Raw genomic sequence first — 17,268 nt, forward strand, 5'->3', positions numbered from 1 at the left:
ACACTTGTGGGTCTGGGGGGGTCACTTATGGGGCAGAGGGGGCTACTTATGGGTCTGGGGGCAACACTTATGGGTCTGGGGGGTCACTTATGGGTCTGGGGGGTCACTTATGGGTCCGGGAGCAACACTTATGGGTCTGGAGGGTCACTTATGGGGCAGAGGTAGTCACTTATGGGTCCGGGGCCAACACTTGTGGGTCTGGGGGGGTCACTTATGGGTCGGGGGGCACTTATGGGGCAGAGGGGTTCACTTATGGGGGGGCCACTTATGGGTCTGGTGGGTCACTTATGGGTCTGGGGAGGTCACTTATGGGTCGGGGGGGTCACTTATGGGTCTGGAGGTGACTTATGGGTCTGGGGTGGTCACTTATGGGTCTGGGGTGGTCACTTATGGGTCTGGAGGGGTCACTTATGGGGCAGAGGTAGTCACTTATGGGTCCGGGGCCAACACTTATGGGTCTGGAGGGTCACTTATGGGTCTGGGGAGGTCACTTATGGGTCTGGGGGGTCACTTATGGGTCTGGGGGGTCACTTATGGGTCTGGGGGGTCACTTATGGGTCTGGGGGGTCACTTATGGGGCAGAGGGGTCACTTATGGGGCAGAGGGGGTCACTTATGGGCAAATGCCCATATAAGGAAAGCCCATGGTGGGGGGGAGGGAGGGATCGTGATGAGGGGGGCGGGGCCAACTGATGGGTCCCCCCCCCAGGAGGGGGAGGGGCCTCCGGAAGAGGGGGGCGGGGCCTTGACCCCCCCCCTGCTCCTCGCTGTGGTCGCGGCCGCCCTGGGCTCGGTCCAAGTGGGCTTCAATGTGGGGGTGCTCAATGTGCCCTATAGGGTGAGCCCCATAGGGACACATAGGGACACATAGAGACACATAGGGACCCATAGAGACCCATAGGGACCCATAGGGACCCATAGGGACCCATAGAGACACATAGAGACCCATAGGGAGGGAATGGGACCCATAGAGAGGGAATGGACCCATAGGGAATGAATGGGACCCATAGAGAGTGAATGGACCCATAGAGACCCATAGAGAGGGAATGGGACCCATAGAGGGGGAATGGGACCCATAGGGAGGGAATGGGACCCATAGAGGGGGAATGGGACCCATAGGGAGGGAATGGGACCCATAGGGAGTGAATGGACCCATAGAGACCCATAGAGAGGGAATGGGACCCATAGAGGGGGAATGGGACCCATAGGGAGGGAATGGACCCATAGAGAGTGAGTGGACCCATAGGGAGTGAATGGGACCCATAGGGAGGGAATGGGACCCATACAGAGGGAATGGACCCATAGGGAGTGAATGGGACCCATAGGGAGTGAATGGGACCCATGGGGAGGGAATGGGTCCCATAGGGAGTGAATGGACCCATAGAGAATGAATGGGACCCATAGGGAATGAATGGGACCCATAGGGGGGGAATGGGACCCATAGGGGGGGAATGGGACCCATAGGGAGGGAATGGGACCCATAGGGAGGGAATGGGACCCATAGAGAATGAATGGGACCCATAGGGAGGGAATGGACCCATAGGCAATGAATGGGACCCATAGGGAGGGAATGGGACCCATAGAGAGGGAATGGACCCATAGGGAATGAATGGACCCATAGGGAGTGAATGGACCCATAGAGAGTGAATGGGACCCATAGAGACCCATAGAGAGGGAATGGGACCTATAGGGAGGGAAAGGGACCCATAGGGAGTGAATGGACCCATAGGGAATGAATGGGAGCCATAGAGAGTGAATGGGACCCATAGGGAAGGAATGGACCCATAGAGACCCATAGAGAGGGAATGGGACCCATAGGGAGGGAATGGGACCCATAGGGAGTGAATGGGACCCATAGGGAGTGAATGGACCCATAGAGGGTGAATGGGCCCCATAGAGAGGGAATGGACCCATAGAGAATGAATGGGACCCATAGGGAGGGAATGGACCCATAGGCAATGAATGGGACCCATAGGGAGGGAATGGGACCCATAGAGAGGGAATGGACCCATAGGGAATGAATGGACCCATAGGGAGTGAATGGACCCATAGAGAGTGAATGGGACCCATAGAGACCCATAGAGAGGGAATGGGACCTATAGGGAGGGAAAGGGACCCATAGGGAGTGAATGGACCCATAGGGAATGAATGGGAGCCATAGAGAGTGAATGGGACCCATAGGGAAGGAATGGACCCATAGAGACCCATAGAGAGGGAATGGGACCCATAGGGAGTGAATGGGACCCATAGAAAGTGAATGAGACCCATAGGGAGTGAATGGGACCCATAGAGAGTGAATGGGACCCATAGGGAGGGAATGGGACCCATAGGGAGTGAATGGGACCCATAGGGAGTGAATGGGACCCATAGAGAATGAATGGGACCCATAGGGAATGAATGGGACCCATAGGGAGGGAATGGGACCCATAGGGAGGGAATGGGACCCATAGGGAGGGAATGGACCCATAGGGAGGGAATGGACCCATAGAGAGTGAATGGGACCCATAGGGAGTGAATGGGACCCATAGGGAGTGAATGGACCCATAGGGAGGGAATGGGACCCATAGGGAGTGAATGGGACCCATAGAGAGTGAATGGGACCCATAGAGAGTGAATGGACCCATAGAGAGTGAATGGTCCCATAGGGAATGAATGGACCCATAGGGAGTGAATGGGACCCATAGGGAGGGAATGGGACCCATAGAGACCCATAGAGAGGGAATGGGACCCATAGGGAGTGAATGGGACCCATAGGGAAGGAATGGACCCACATAGAGACCCATAGAGAGGGAATGGGACCCATAGGGAGGGAATGGGACCCATAGAGAATGAATGGGACCCATAGGGAGGGAATGGGACCCATAGAGAGTGAATGGGACCCATAGAGAATGAATGGGACCCATAGAGAATGAATGGGACCCATAGGGAGGGAATGGGACCCATAGAGAGTGAATGGGACCCATAGGGAGGGAATGGACCCATAGGGAGGGAATGGGACCCATAGGGAGGGAATGGACCCATAGGGAATGAATGGGACCCATAGAGAGTGAATGGGACCCATAGGGAGGGAATGGGACCCATAGAGAGTGAATGGACCCATAGGGAGTGAATGGGACCCATAGAGAGTGAATGGGACCCATAGAAAGTGAATGGGACCCATAGGGAATGAATGTGACCCATAGGGCGTGAATAGACCCATAGGGAGTGAATGGTCCCATAGGGAATGAATGAGACCCATAGAGGGTGAATGGGACCCATAGGGAATGAATGGGCCCCATAGAGAGTGAATGGGACCCATAGAAACTGCAGGGCCCCATAGATGGGTGATGTATGGGGCGGGAGCCTTTGATGGATGTGGGCCCCACAGGTTGTTGGCAGCCCCATAGATGGGTGAATGCCCCACTGCTGGTTAAGTGCCCCACAGCTCTTTCCTTGCCCCATAGAACTGCCCCATAGCACTCTCCGTGACCCATAGTGCTGGACCTGCCCCATAGCAGTGTCCCTGCCCCATAGCGCTGCCCCATAGCAGTCTCCGTGTCCCATAGCTCTCTCCCCACCCCATAGCAGTGTCCAGGCTCCATAGCGCTGCCCCATAGCTCTCTCCAAGCCCCATAGGAGTGTCCCCACCACATAGTGCTGCCCCATAGCAGTGTCCCCGCCCCATAGCAGTGTCCCTGCCCCATAGCGCTGCCCCATAGCAGTGTCCCTGCCCCATAGCTCTCTCCCCACCCCATAGCAGTGTCCCCGCCCCATAGCAGTGTCTCCCAGCCCCATAGCAGTCTCTCCCAGCCCCATAGCAGTGTCCCTGCCCCATAGCTCTCTCCCCACCCCATAGCTCTCTCTCTCCCTGCCCCATAGCTCTCTCCCTGCCCCATAGCTCTCTCCCCGCCCCATAGCTCTCTCTCTCTCTCTGCCCCATAGCGGTGTCCCTGCCCCATAGCAGTGTCCCAGCCCCATAGCAGTGTCCCTGCCCCATAGCTCTCTCTCTCTCCCAGCCCCATAGCAGTGTCCCCACCCCATAGCAGTGTCCCTGCCCCATAGCAGTGTCCCTGCCCCATAGCTCTCTCTCTCTCCCCACCCCATAGCAGTGTCCCTGCCCCACAGCTCTCTCTGTCCCAGCCCCATAGCTCTCTCTCTCCCCACCCCATAGCTCTCTCTCTCTCCCCACCCCATAGCTCTCTCTCTCAGCTCCCATAGCACCCTCATAGCTCTCTCCCCACCCCATAGCTCTCTCTCTCTCCCCGCCCCATAGCAGTGTCCCAGCCCCATAGCAGTGTCCCTGCCCCATAGCAGTGTCCCTGCCCCATAGCTCTCTCTCTCTCCCTGCCCCATAGCAGTGTCCCTGCCCCATAGCAATGTCCCTGCCCCACAGCTCTCTCTCTGTCCCCGCCCCACAGCAGTGTCCCCGTGTCTCCCCTCCCCCCAGGCTCTGTGGTTCTCCTCCAACTCCTCGCTGTGGCCCCGCGGCCCCTCCCCCCCCCTGGCCCTGCCCCTCCTCCCCCTGGGGGCGGTGCCTGCGGCCCTGGCGGCCGCGCCCGCGGCGGAGCGGCTCGGACGGTGCCGGGGGGAGGGGCCTCAACGGGAGGGGGCGGGGCCTGAAGGGGGGGAGGGGGTGGGGTTTAATGGGGGAGGGGGTGGGGGTTAAAGGGGGGAGGGGGCGGGGTTTAATGGGGGAGGGGGCGGGGCTTAAAGGGTGAGGGGTGGGGTTTAATGGGGGAGGGGGTGGGGGTTAAATGGGAGGGGGCGGGGCTTAAGGGGGGAGGGGGTGGGGGTTAATGGGGGGCGGGGCCTGAAGGGGGGGTGGGGTTTAAATGGGAGGGGGCGGGGTTTAATGGGGGAGGGGACAGGGCTTAAATGGGAGGGGGCGGGGCTTAAGGGGGGCGGGGACCATATGGGAGGGGGTGGGGTCTGAAGGGGGGGAGGGGGCGGGGCTTAAATGGGAGGGGGGAGGGGTTTAAAGGGGGGAGGGGGGCGGGGCTTAAAGGGTGAGGGGTGGGGTTTAATGGGGGAGGGGACAGGGCTTAAATGGGAGGGGGCGGGGCTTAAGGGGGGCGGGGCCTGAAGGAGGAGGGGGCAGGGCTAAAAAGGGGCGGGGGGAGAGGGCAGGGCCTAAAACGGGAGGGGGCGGGGCCTGAAGGGGAGGGGGCGGGTAAAAGGGGAGGGGGCGGGGCCTAAAGGGGAGGGGGGCGGGGGCTAAATGGAAGGGGGGCGGGGCCTGAACGGGAGGGGGCGGGGCCTGAAGGGGGAGGGGGTGGGGCTTAAATGGGAGGGGAGGGGGCGGGGCCTAAAAGGGGGCGTGGACAAAAGACGAGGGGGCGTGGCCTAAAGGAGGAGGCGGGGTCTAAACGGGAGGGGGCGGGGCCTGAACGGGGGCGTTGCCTAAAGGAGGAGGGGGCGGGGCTAAACGAGAGAGGGCGGGGCCTAAAGGGGAGGGGGTGGGGCCTGAACGGGATGGGGCGGGGCCTGAAGGGGGGGTGGGGTTTAATGGGGGAGGGGGCTGGGTTTAATGGGGAGAGGCGGGGCTTAAATGGGAGGGGGCGGGGCTTAAGGGGGGCGGGGCCTGAAGGAGGAGGGGGTGGGGCTAAACGGGAGAGGGCGGGGCCTAAAAAGGGAAGGGGTGGGGCCTAACGGAGGCGGGGCCTATATAGGAGGGGGCGGGGCCTGAAGGAGGAGGGGGCGGGGCTAAACGGGAGAGGGCAGGGCCTAAAAGGGGGCGTGGACAAAAGACGAGGGGGGGGTGTGGCTTAAAGGAGAAGGACTAAAGGGGAGGGGGCGGGGCCTAAAGGGAAGGGGCGGGGCCTGAAGGGGGGGTGGGGTTAAATGGGGGAGGGGGCAGGGTTCAATGGGGAGAGGCGGGGCTTAAAGGGAAGGGGGCGGGGTTTAAAGGGGGCGGGGTTTAAAGGGGGCGTGGTTTAAAGGGGAGGGGCGGGGCTTAAAGGAAAGGGGCGGGGCTTAAAAGGGGAGGGGGCGGGGTTTAAAGGGCAGGGGGCGGGGCCTAAAGGGGAGGAGCTTTGAGGGGGGCTTAAAAGGATGGGGCTTAAAGGGGACGGGGCCTAAAGGGGGGTGGGGTCTGAGGGGGCGGGGCTTAAAGGGAGGGGGCGGGGCTTAGATGGGATGGGCGGAGCTTAAATGGGAGGGGCGGGGCTTAGAGTGGGGTGGGCGGGGCTTAAAGAGGAGGGGGTGGGGCTTAGATGGGGTGGGCGGAGCTTATATGGGAGGGGCGGGGCTTAAAGGAGAGGGGGCGGGTTAAAATGAGAGAGGGTGGGTTTAAAGGGGAGGGGGCGGGGCCTAAAGGAGAGAGGAGGCGGGGCTTAAAGGGGAGGGGCGGGGCTAAGGGGGAGGGGGCGGGTTTAAGGGGGGCTTAAAAGGATGGGGGTTAAAGGGGGCTGGGTCTAAAGGGGGTGGGGATTTAAGGGGGCGGTGCTTAAAGGGGGCGGTGCTTAAAAGGGGCGGGGTTTAAAGGGCTTAAAGGGGGCGGGGCTTTAAGGGGAGGGGCCTAAAGGGGCGGGGCTTGAGGGGGTGGGGCTTAGAAAGGCAGGACTTAATGGGGAGGGGCTTGAATGGGGGCAGGGCCTGTGGCTAAAGGGGGCGGGGCTCAAAGTGGGAGGGGCTAAAGGGGTTTAAAGGGGGAGGGATTAAAGGGGGTGGGGCCTAAAGGGGGTGCGGCCCCTCCCCCCTTGCAGGAAAGGCGCCCTATTGGCCAGCAATGGGCTGGCGGTGATTGGAGGAGCCCTGATGGGCGGGGCCAAGCTCGGCCCCACCTACGCCCTCGTCGTCATTGGCCGATTGGTTACGGGCCTGCACTCAGGTACCGCCCCTTAAAGGGGCGACGCACGTGATTGGTTTAGGAGGGGGGGCGGGGGGGGCGTGGCCAATCGTGACCCCGCCCTCCGCCCCTCAGGCCTGGCCTCGGGATTGGTCCCCTTGTACCTGGAGGAGGTGGCCCCGCCCCGCCTGCAGGGGGCGCTGGGCGCCGTGCACGAGGCCGGCGTCGCCCTCGGGATGCTGACGTCACAGGTGGGGGCGTGGCCTCGGGGGGGGGGGGCGGAGCTTGTCGCGATAGAACCTGCTATCGCGACATTGGGTGCCCTATCGCGGGGTTATCGCGACATCGGGTGCCCTATCGCGGGGTTATCGCGACATCGGGTGCCCTATCGCGGGGTTATCGCGACACCGGGTGCCTTATCGCGGGGTTATCGCGACACCGGGTGCCTTATCGCGGGGTTATCGCGACATCGGGTGCCTTATCGCGGGGTTATCGCGACACCGGGTGCCTTATCGCGGTGTTATCGCGACATCGGGTGCCTTATCGTGACACTGGGGAGCAGTACCTCAGCACTGTCGCAGCACTGGGTGCCCTATGGGGACCATGGGTGCCGTATCGCGACACTGGGGTGCTGCACTGAGGCGCTATCGCGACATCGGGTGCCCTATCGCGGGGTTATCACGACATCGGGTGCCTTATCGCGGTGTTATCGCGACACCGGTTGCCCTATCGCGACACTGGGGAGCAGTACCTCAGCACTGTCGCAGCACTGGCTGCCCTATGGGGACCCTGGGTGCCGTATTGCGACACTGGGGTGCTGCACTGAGGCGCTATCGCGACACCGGGTGCCCTATCGCGGGGTTATCGCGACATCGGGTGCCTTATCGCGACACTGGGGAGCAGTAACTCAGCACTGTCGCAGCACTGGGTGCCCTATGGGGACCCTGAGTGCCGTATCGCGACACTGGGGTGCTGTGTCGCAGCACTATCACGACACTGGGTGCCATGTAGCGGCAGTATCACGACAGCAGGTGCCGTATCGCGACAGTGGGGTGCTGTATGGCTACACTGGGTGCCGTATCGCGACACTGCATACCATATCGTGACACTGGGGTGCCATATCACAACACTGTCACGACACTGGGTGCCGTATCACGACGCTGGGGTGCTGTACCGCTCTCTATCACGACACTGGGTGCCGTATTGCTACACCGGGGAGCCGTACCGTGGTGCTATCATGACACTGGGTGCCGTATCGCGACACTGGGGTGCTGCACTGAGGCGCTATCACGACATCGGGTGCCCTATCGCGGGGTTGTCGCGACACCGGGTGCCTTATCGCGACACTGGGGAGCAGTAACTCAGCACTGTCGCAGCACTGGGTGCCCTATGGGGACCCTGGGTGCCGTATCGCGACACTGGGGTGCCATGTCGCAGCACTATCACGACACTGGGTGCCATGTAGCGGCAGTATCACAACAGCGGGTGCCGTATCGCGACACTGGGGTGCTGTATGGCTACACTGGGTGCCATATTGCGACACCGCATACCACATCGTGACACTGGGGTGCCATATCACAACACTGTCACGACACTGGGTGCCGTATCGCGACGCTGGGGTGCTGTACCGCTCTCTATCACCACACTGGGTGCCGTATTGCTACACCGGGGAGCCGTACCGTGGTGCTATCATGACACTGGGTGCCGTATCGCGACACTGGGGTGCCACATGGCAGCACTATCACGACACTGGGTGCTGTATCGTGACACTGGGGTGCCATATCGCAGCACTATCACGACACTGGGTGCCGTATCGCGACACTGGGGTGCCATATAGCGGCACTATGATGACACTGGTTGCTGTATTGCGACACTGGGGTGCCTTATCGCGACACCGGGGTGCCATGTCGCAGCACTATCGCGACACTGGCTGCTGCATCGTGACACCGGGGTGCCTTATCGCGACACTGGGGGGTGTCATATCGCAGCACTATCGCAACACCGTGGTGTCATATCGCGACACCGGGGTGCCATATCGCCGCACTATTGCGACACTCGGTGCCATACGCAACGCCGGGGTGCCAAATCGCGACGCCGGGGTGCCATATTGGGACACCGGGGTGTTTTATCGCAACGCCGGGGTGCGATATCGTGGCACTATCACGACACTGGGTGCTATCTCGTGACACTGGGTGCCTTATCGGGACACCGGGGTGTTTTATCGCGACACTGGGGTGTTTTATCGCGACGCCGGGGTGTTTTATCGCGACGCGGGGGTGCCTTATCACGACGCCGTGGTGCCATATTGTGGCACTATCAGGACACTGGGTGCTATCTCGCGACACTGGGTGCCTTATCGCGACAGTGGGTGTTTTATCGCGACGCCAGGGTGCCTTATCGTGACGCCAGGGTGCCTTATCGCGACACTGGGGTGTTTTAGCGCGACGCCGGGGTGCCTTATCGTGACGCTGGGGTGCCATATCGTGGCACTATCACGACACTGGGTGCCATATCACGACACTGGGTGCCTTATCGCGACACCAGGGTGTTTTATCGCGACACCGGGGTGCCATATCACGATGCCGGGTTGCCTTATTGTGACGCCGGGGTGCCATATCGTGGCACTATCGCGACAGTGGGTGTTTTATTGTGATGCCGGGGTGCCATATCGTGGCGCTATCGCGACACTGGGTGCTATATCACGACACTGGGGTGCCTTATCGCGATGCCGGGGTGCCATATTGCGACACTGGGGTGCCTTATCGCGACGCCGGGGTGCCTTATCGCGACACTGGGGTGCCTTATCGCGACGCCGGGGTGCCTTATCGCGACACTGGGGTGCCTTATCGCGACGCCGGGGTGCCATATCGCGACACTGGGGTGCCTTATCGCGACGCCGGGGTGCCATATCGCGACACTGGGGTGCCTTATCGCGACGCCGGGTTGCCTTATTGCGACGCTGGGGTGCCATATCGTGGCGCTATCGCGACACTGGGCGCCATATCGCGACAGTGGGGTGCCTTATCGCGACGCCGGGGTGCCATATCGCGACGCCGGGGTGCCTTATCGCGACGCCGGGGTGCCATATCGCGACAGTGGGTGCCTTATCGCGACACCGGGGTGCCATATCGCGACACTGGGGTGCATTATCGCGACGCCGGGTTGCCTTATTGCGACGCTGGGGTGCCATATCGTGGCGCTATCGCGACACTGGGTGCCATATCGCGACAGTGGGGTGCCTTATCGCGACGTCGGGGTGCCCTATCGCGACACTGGGGCGCCTTATCGCGACGCCGGGGTGCCATATCGCGGCGCTATCGCGACACCCGGTGCCGTGCCCGCTCCCGCAGGTGCTGGCTCTGCCGCCGCTGCTGGGCTCGGCGCGGGCGCTGCCGGCGCTCCTGGCCCTGGGGCTGCTCCCGACCGCGCTCCAGCTCCTGCTGCTGCCAATGGGGCCCGGAGGTGAGAAACGGAACCCAACCCCCATCCCCCCCCCCCCTTTGACCCCTCCCCCCCTACTTTAACCCCTCCCCTTGCAGGCTCAGGCCCCGCCCCCTCGCTGACGTTGCCGCAGTTGTGGGGCCGGGCCCAGCTCCGGCAGCCAATGGCGATCGCGGTGGGCGTGGCGCTGGGGAAGGAGCTGGCGGGGATCGGAGCGGTGAGGGGCGGGGCTTAAAGGGGGCGGGGCTTAAAAGGGGGAGGGGCTTAAAGGGGGCGGGGCTTAAAGGGGCGTGTGGCTTGGGGGTGTGTGGGTTAAGGGGGTTGGGGCTTAAATGGGGCTGGGGCAAAATGGGGGGCGGGGTCAGAAGGGGGCGGGGCTTGGATGGGGTGGGGTTTAAGGGGTTGGTGTTGAAAGGGGCGGGGCCAAATGGGGGGCGGGGTCAGAAGGGGGCGGGGCTTGAATGGGGTGGGGTTTAAGGGGTTGGTGTTGAAAGGGGCGGGGGCAAATGGGGGGCGGGGGAAGGGGTGGGGCTTGGATGGGGTGGGGTAAGGGGTTGGTGTTGAAAGGGGCGGGGGCAAATGGGGGGCGGGGCTTGAAGGGGAGGGGCTTGAATGGGGTGGGGTTTAAGGGGTTGGTGTTGAAAGGGGGCGGGGCCGAAAGGAGGGTGGGGCTTGAAGGGGTGGGGCTTAAGGGGGGTGGGGCTTGAAATGGAGGGGCCTAAAGGGGGGCGGGACCCAAAAGAGGGGTGGGGCTTGAAGGGGTGGGGCTTAAGGGGGGGGCTGGGGCTTGAAGGGGAGGGGCCTAAAGGGGGGCGGGACCCAAAGGAGGGGTGGGGCTTGAAGGGGTGGGGCTTAAGGGGGGTGGTACAAGAAGGGGGCGGGGCCTAATGGGGGCGGGGCTTAAATGGGATGGGGTTTAAAGGGGCGTGGCTTAATGGGGGCTTTGAGAGAAGCTTAAAAGGGGTGGAGCCAATGGGGGCAGGCCTTGAAGGGGCGGATCTTAGGTGGGAGGGGCTTGTTGGGGAGGGGCTTACAATGGGGCGGGGCCTCAATGGGGGTCTAAAGAGGGCGTGGTTTAAAGGGGGCGGGGTCTGGGGGGGAGGAGCTTAAAGGGGGTGGAGCAATAGGGGGCAGGGGCTGGAAGGGGGCGGGGCTTAAAGGGTACAGGGCTCCAAAGGGGAGGGGCCAAGGGATGGGGTCTGGAGGGGGTGGAGCCAACAGGGGGCGGGGTCTGAGAGGGTGGGGTCTGAATGGGAGGGATTTAAAGGGGGCAGAACCTCAAGGGGAGGAGTCTAAAGGGGGCGGGGCTTAAAGGGGAGGGGCTAAATGGTTCCTGACTTAAAGGGGGCGGAGCTTAAAGGGGAGGAGCGGGGCTTAAAGGGGAGGGGCTAAATGGGTCCTGACTTAAAGGGGGCGGAGCTTAAAGGGGAGGAGCTCAAAAGGGGCGGGGCTTAAAGGGGAGGGGCTAAATGGGTCCTGACTTAAAAGGGGCGGAGCTTAAAGGGGAGGAGCCTAAAAGGGGCGGGGTCTAAAAGGGCCGAGGGGGCGGGTCTCAACGATGGGCGGGGCCTAAGGGGGAGGAGCCTATGGGTGACGCGGGGCGTGGCTAAAGGGGGCGTGGCCCTGACGCTGGCCCCGCCCCCTTCCCCCCCTTAGCTCTATTACTACTCGACGGCCATCTTTGAGAGGGCGGGGCTAGCGCAGCCCACGTGGGCCACGGTGGCCACTGGCGTCATCAACATGGCCGCCACCGTGCTGGCGGTAAGCTCCGCCCCCTTGGCCACGCCTCCCTCCCCCTTTCAGCCAATGGGAGCGGGTTCCCATGGGTCCTCCCGCCCTGCAGGGGGCGCTGTTGCGGAGGGCGGGGCGCCGGGCGCTGCTGATTGGTGGGCTCCTGGGGATGGCGGCGGGCGTGGCCGTGATGACGTTGGGGCTGAGCCTGACGGTGAGACCCGAAAGGACACAAAAAGGGGCAAAAAGGACCCAAAAATGGGCAAAAAGGACCCCAAAATGGGCAAAAATGACCCAAAAATGAGCAAAAATGACCCCAAAATGGGCAAAAATGACCATAAAATGACCCAAAAATGGGCAAAAATGACCAAAAATGACCCCAAAATGCCAAAAATGAGCAAAAATGGCCCCAAAATTGATCTGAAATGACAAAAAAATGACCCAATTATAGCCCCAAAATGACCCCAAAATGAGAAAAAATGTCTCAAAAATGGGCAAAAATGACCCAAAAATGAGCAAAATTGACCCAAAAATGGCCCAAAATGACCCAAAAGTGGTCTGAAATGATAAAAAAAGACCCAAAATGGCCCAAAAAAGACCCCAAAATGACCCCAAAATGAGCAAAAATGACCCCAAATGACCCCAAAATGAGCAAAAATGGCCCAAAAATGAGCAAAAATGACCCCAAAATGTGCAAAAATGTCCCAAAAATCTGCAAAAATGACTGAAAAATGAGGAAAAATGGCCCAAAATGACGAAAAAGTGATCTGAAATGACAAAAAAAAGACCCCAAATATAGCCCCGAAATGACCCCAAAATGGGCAAAAATGACCCGAAAATGGCCAAAAAATGAGCAAAAATGACCCGAAAATGGGCAAAAATGACCATAAAATGAGCAAAAATGACCCGAATATTGCACAAAAATGTGCAAAAATGACGCAAAATGACAAAAAAAGGAGCAAAAATGACCCAAAAATGGCCCAAAATGACCCAAAAGTGATCTGAAATGACAAAAAAAGACCCAAAAATGGCCCAAAAATGACCCAAAAATGACCCAAAATGAGCAAAAATGACTCAAAAATGTCGAAATACGACCCTAAAATGAGCAAAAATGACCCGAAAATGGCACAGAAATGAGCAAAAATGAGCAAAAGTGACCCAAAAAATGTGCAAAAATGACCCCAAAATGAGCAAAAATGGCCCAAAAATGAGGAAAAATGACCCAAAAATGAGGAAAAATGACCCCAAATAACCTCAAAATGTGCAATAATTACCCAAAAATGAGCAAAAATGGCCCAAAAATGTGCAAAAATGGCCCAAAAATGAGCAAAAATGACCCAAAAATGACCCGAAAATGGCCCAAAAATGTGCAAAAATGAGCAAAAATGACCCAAAAATGACCCGAAAATGGCCCAAAAATGTGCAAAAATGAGCAAAAATGACCAAAAATGTCCCAAAAATGAGCAAAAATGATCCCAAAATGACCAAAAATGACACAAAATGGCTCCAAAATGACCCAAAATGACCCAAACCCCATCCCCCATTACCCCCATTACCCCCATTCCCCCCCATAACCCCATTGCCCCCCATAACCCCATTCCCCCCCATTACCCCCATTCCCCCCCATAGCCCCATTCCCCCCCATAGCCCCATTACCCCATTACCCCCATTCCCCCCCATAGCCCCATTGCCCCCCATAGCCCCATTACCCCCCATTACCCCCATTACCCCCCATAGCCCCATTCCCCCCATTACTCCCCATAACCCCATCACCCCTCATTACCCCCCATAGCCCCATTGACCCCATAACCCCATTACCCCCATTACCCCCCATAGCCCCATTACCCCCATTCCCCCCGATAACCCCATACCCCCCCCCATAGCCCCATTCCCCCCATCACCCCCACATCCCCCCCCCCATCCCCCCCATTCCCCCCCATAGCCCCATTCCCCCCATTCCCCCCATTCCCCCCCATAACCCCCATAGCCCCATTCCCCCCCATTCCCCCCATTCCCCCCCATAACCCCCACTCTCCCCCCAGGCCCCATGGCCTCTGCCCCCCGCTCTCTCCGTGCTTGGGGGGCTCCTCGTGGTCTCCTCCTTCGCCGTGGGGCCGGGCTTTGCCCCACATCTGCTCCCGGCCGAGCTCTTCCCTATGGGGCCGGCTCGGGTGGGCGCTGCCGGGGTCACAGCGGCCGTGGTGTGGGTCGGCAATGGGGCAGTGGCGGCGGCTGTGCCTGCTATGGAGGTAATGGGGGGCAATGGGGGGCTATGGGGGATAATGGGGGGCAATGGGGACAATGGGGGGGGGCAATGGGGGCAATGGGGGGCAATAGGGTCAATGGGGTCAATGGGGGGCAATGGGTGCCATTGAGTGCCATTAGGGGCAATGGGGGCAATGGGGTCAATGGGGGGCAATGGGGGGTAATGGGGGGTAATGGGGGCAATGGGGGCAATGGGGGCAATGGGGGGCAATGGGGGTGATGGGGGGCAATAGCGGTGATGGGGGGCAATGAGGAGCAATGGGGGGCAATGAGGGGCAATGGGGGGCAGTGGGGGTAATGGGGGCAATGGGGGGCAATGGGGCAGTGGCGGCGGCTGTGCCTGCTATGGAGGTAATGGGGGGCAATGGGGGGCAATGGGGGGCAATGGGGGCAATGGGGGCAATGGGGGCAATGGGGGCAATGGGGGCAATGGGGGCAATGGGGGGCAATGGGGGGCAATGGGGTGCAATGGGGGCAATGGGGACAATGGGGGCAATGGGGGCAATGGGGGGCAATGGGGGGCAATGGGGGCAATGGGGACAATGGGGGCAATGGGGGGCAATGGGGGTCAATGGGGCAGTGGCGGCGGCAGTGCCTGCTATGGAGGTAATGGGGGGCAATGGGGGGCAATGGGGGGCAATGGGGACAATGGGGGGCAATGGGGGCAATGGGGGGCAATGGGGCAATGGGGGGCAATGGGGGCAATGGGGGGCAATGGGGGGCAATGGGGGCCAATGGGGGTTAATGGGGGGCAATGGGGGGCAATGGGGGGCAATGGGGGCAATGGGGGTCAATGGGCAATGGGGGGCAATGGGGTCAATGGGGGCAATGGGGGGCAGTGGGGGGCAATGGGGGGCTATGGGGGGTAATGGGGGTCAATGGGGGGCAATGGGGGGCAATGGGGGCAATGGGGGGCAATGGGGGGCAATGGGGGGCAATGGGGGGGCAATGGGGGCAATGGGGGCAATGGGGGACAATGGGGGCAATGGGATCTATGGGGGGCAATGGGGGGCAATGGGGGGGTCTCAATGGGTGTCAATGGGTCTCAATGGGTGTCAATGGGGTCAATGGGTCTCAATGGGTCTCAATGGGTCTCAGTGGGTCTCAATGGGTCTCAATGGGTGTCAATGGGTCTCAATGGGTGCCAATGGGTCTCAATGGGTCTCAATGGGTGCCAATGGGTATCAATGGGTGTCAATGTGTCTCAATGGGTCTCAATGGGTGTCAATGGGTGCCAATGGGTATCAATGGGTATCAATGGGTGCCAATGGGTATCAATGGGTGTCAATGGGTATCAATGGGTGTCAATGGGTGCCAATGGATATCAATGGGTCTCAATGGTGTCAATGGGTCTCAGTGGGTATCAATGGGTGCCAATGGGTCTCAATGGGTCTCAATGGTTGCCAATGGTTGCCAATGGGTGTCAATGGGTCTCAATGGGTCTCAATCGGTCTCAATGGGTCTCAATGGGTGTCAATGGATATCAATGGGTGTCAATGGGTGTCAATGGGTGTCAATGGGTGTCAATGGATATCAATGGGTGCCCCCCCCAGCTCTCCCTGGGCCCGTTCCTGTTGCTGCCCTTTGGGGCCGTTGGGCTCCTCGCTGCTCTTGGGGTCTTCCTGTTCCTGCCCGAGACCCGCGGGGACCCCCTGGGCCCCCCCCCCAAACCCAGCACGGAGCTGAGGCTGCTGGCGGCGACCTGACCGACCCCGAAGACTCCGAAATAGGCCCAAAATACACCAAAATTGACCCAAAATAACTCAAAACTGACCCAAAATAGGCCCAAAATAACCCAAAATTGACCCAAAATACCCCAAAATTGACCCCAAATACCACGAAATGGACCCGAAATACCCCAAAATAGACCCAAAATACACCAAAATAGACCCAAAATACACCAAAATACCCCAAAATTGACCCCAAATACACCAAAATACCAGAAAATACCCCAAAACTGACCCAAAATACCCCAAAATTGACCCAAAATACACCAAAATTGACCCAAAATACCCCGAAATTGACCCAAAATACACCAAAACTGACCCAAAATACCCCGAAATAGGCCCAAAATAACCCAAAACTGACCCAAAATACCCCAAATACCCCGAAATAGACCCAAAATACACCAAAAATAGCCCAAAATTGACCCCAAATACACCAACATACCAGAAAATACACCAAAACTGACCGAAAATACCCCGAAATTGCCCAAAATACCCCAAAATTGACCGAAAATACCCCAAAACTGACCAAAAAACCGAAATAGACCCAAAATTGTCCAAAATACCCCAAAATAGACCCAAAATACCCAAAAATAGACCCAAAATACCCCAAAACTGACCCAAAATATCCCAAAACACCCCAAAACTGACCCCAAACTGACCCAAAATACTCCAAAACTGCCCCAAAATAACCCAAATACCCCAAAATACCCCAAAACTACCACAAAATATCCCAAAATTGACCCAAAATACCCCAAAACTACCACACAATATCCCAAAATTGACCCAAAATACCCCCAAACTGACCCAAAATAACCCAAATACCCCCAAAATGCCCCAAATCCCCCAAAACTGTCCCAAAATCCCCCAAAACCACCCCAAGACTCCCCCCCAAATACACCAAAACTGCCACAAAATAACCCAAAACCACCCAAAGCACCCCAAAATCTCCCAAAACACCCCAAAACCCCCCAAAATCACCCCAAATCACCCAAAACCACCCAAAACACCCCAAAACCCCCCAACCCCCCCCAAACCCCCCAAAATCACCCAAAACACCCCAAAACACCCCAAAATCACCCAAAACACCCCAAAATCACCCAAAGCACCACAAAATCACCCAAAACACCCCAAAACCCCCCAAAATCACCCAAAACCACCCAAAACCCCCCAAAACCCCCCCAAAACCCCCAAAATCACCCCAAACCCCCCAAAACCCAATGGGGGTCCCCCCCCCATAAGGTGCATACTGGGGGGGGAGTGGATTTTGGGGTGTCCCCCCCCAAATAAACCCTGACTCCAATGTGGCCCCATGATGTTATTGGGGGGGGGGGGATAAAAA

The 17,268-nt window shown here is 59.1% G+C and overlaps 1 protein-coding gene across 1 annotated transcript; it reads left to right on the forward strand.

The window, feature by feature from the left end:
- The first annotated feature begins 669 nt into the window (after window positions 1–669).
- On the forward strand, window positions 670–14,557 carry LOC134159013 (solute carrier family 2, facilitated glucose transporter member 4-like). The gene is made up of 10 exons (XM_062609506.1): window positions 670–837; window positions 4,426–4,556; window positions 6,683–6,807; window positions 6,901–7,016; window positions 10,116–10,227; window positions 10,305–10,423; window positions 11,863–11,967; window positions 12,050–12,151; window positions 13,980–14,186; window positions 14,528–14,557. Exons 1-10 carry the CDS (start codon window positions 670–672, stop codon window positions 14,555–14,557), a joined length of 1,215 nt encoding a protein of 404 aa, XP_062465490.1.
- The last annotated feature ends 2,711 nt before the right edge of the window (window positions 14,558–17,268 follow it).

This window comes from Pezoporus occidentalis, unplaced genomic scaffold, assembly GCF_034315485.1.
Source record: "Pezoporus occidentalis ecotype Australia unplaced genomic scaffold, CSIRO_AGI_Poc_V1 ctg1380, whole genome shotgun sequence".
Classification (NCBI taxonomy): domain Eukaryota; kingdom Metazoa; phylum Chordata; class Aves; order Psittaciformes; family Psittacidae; genus Pezoporus; species Pezoporus occidentalis.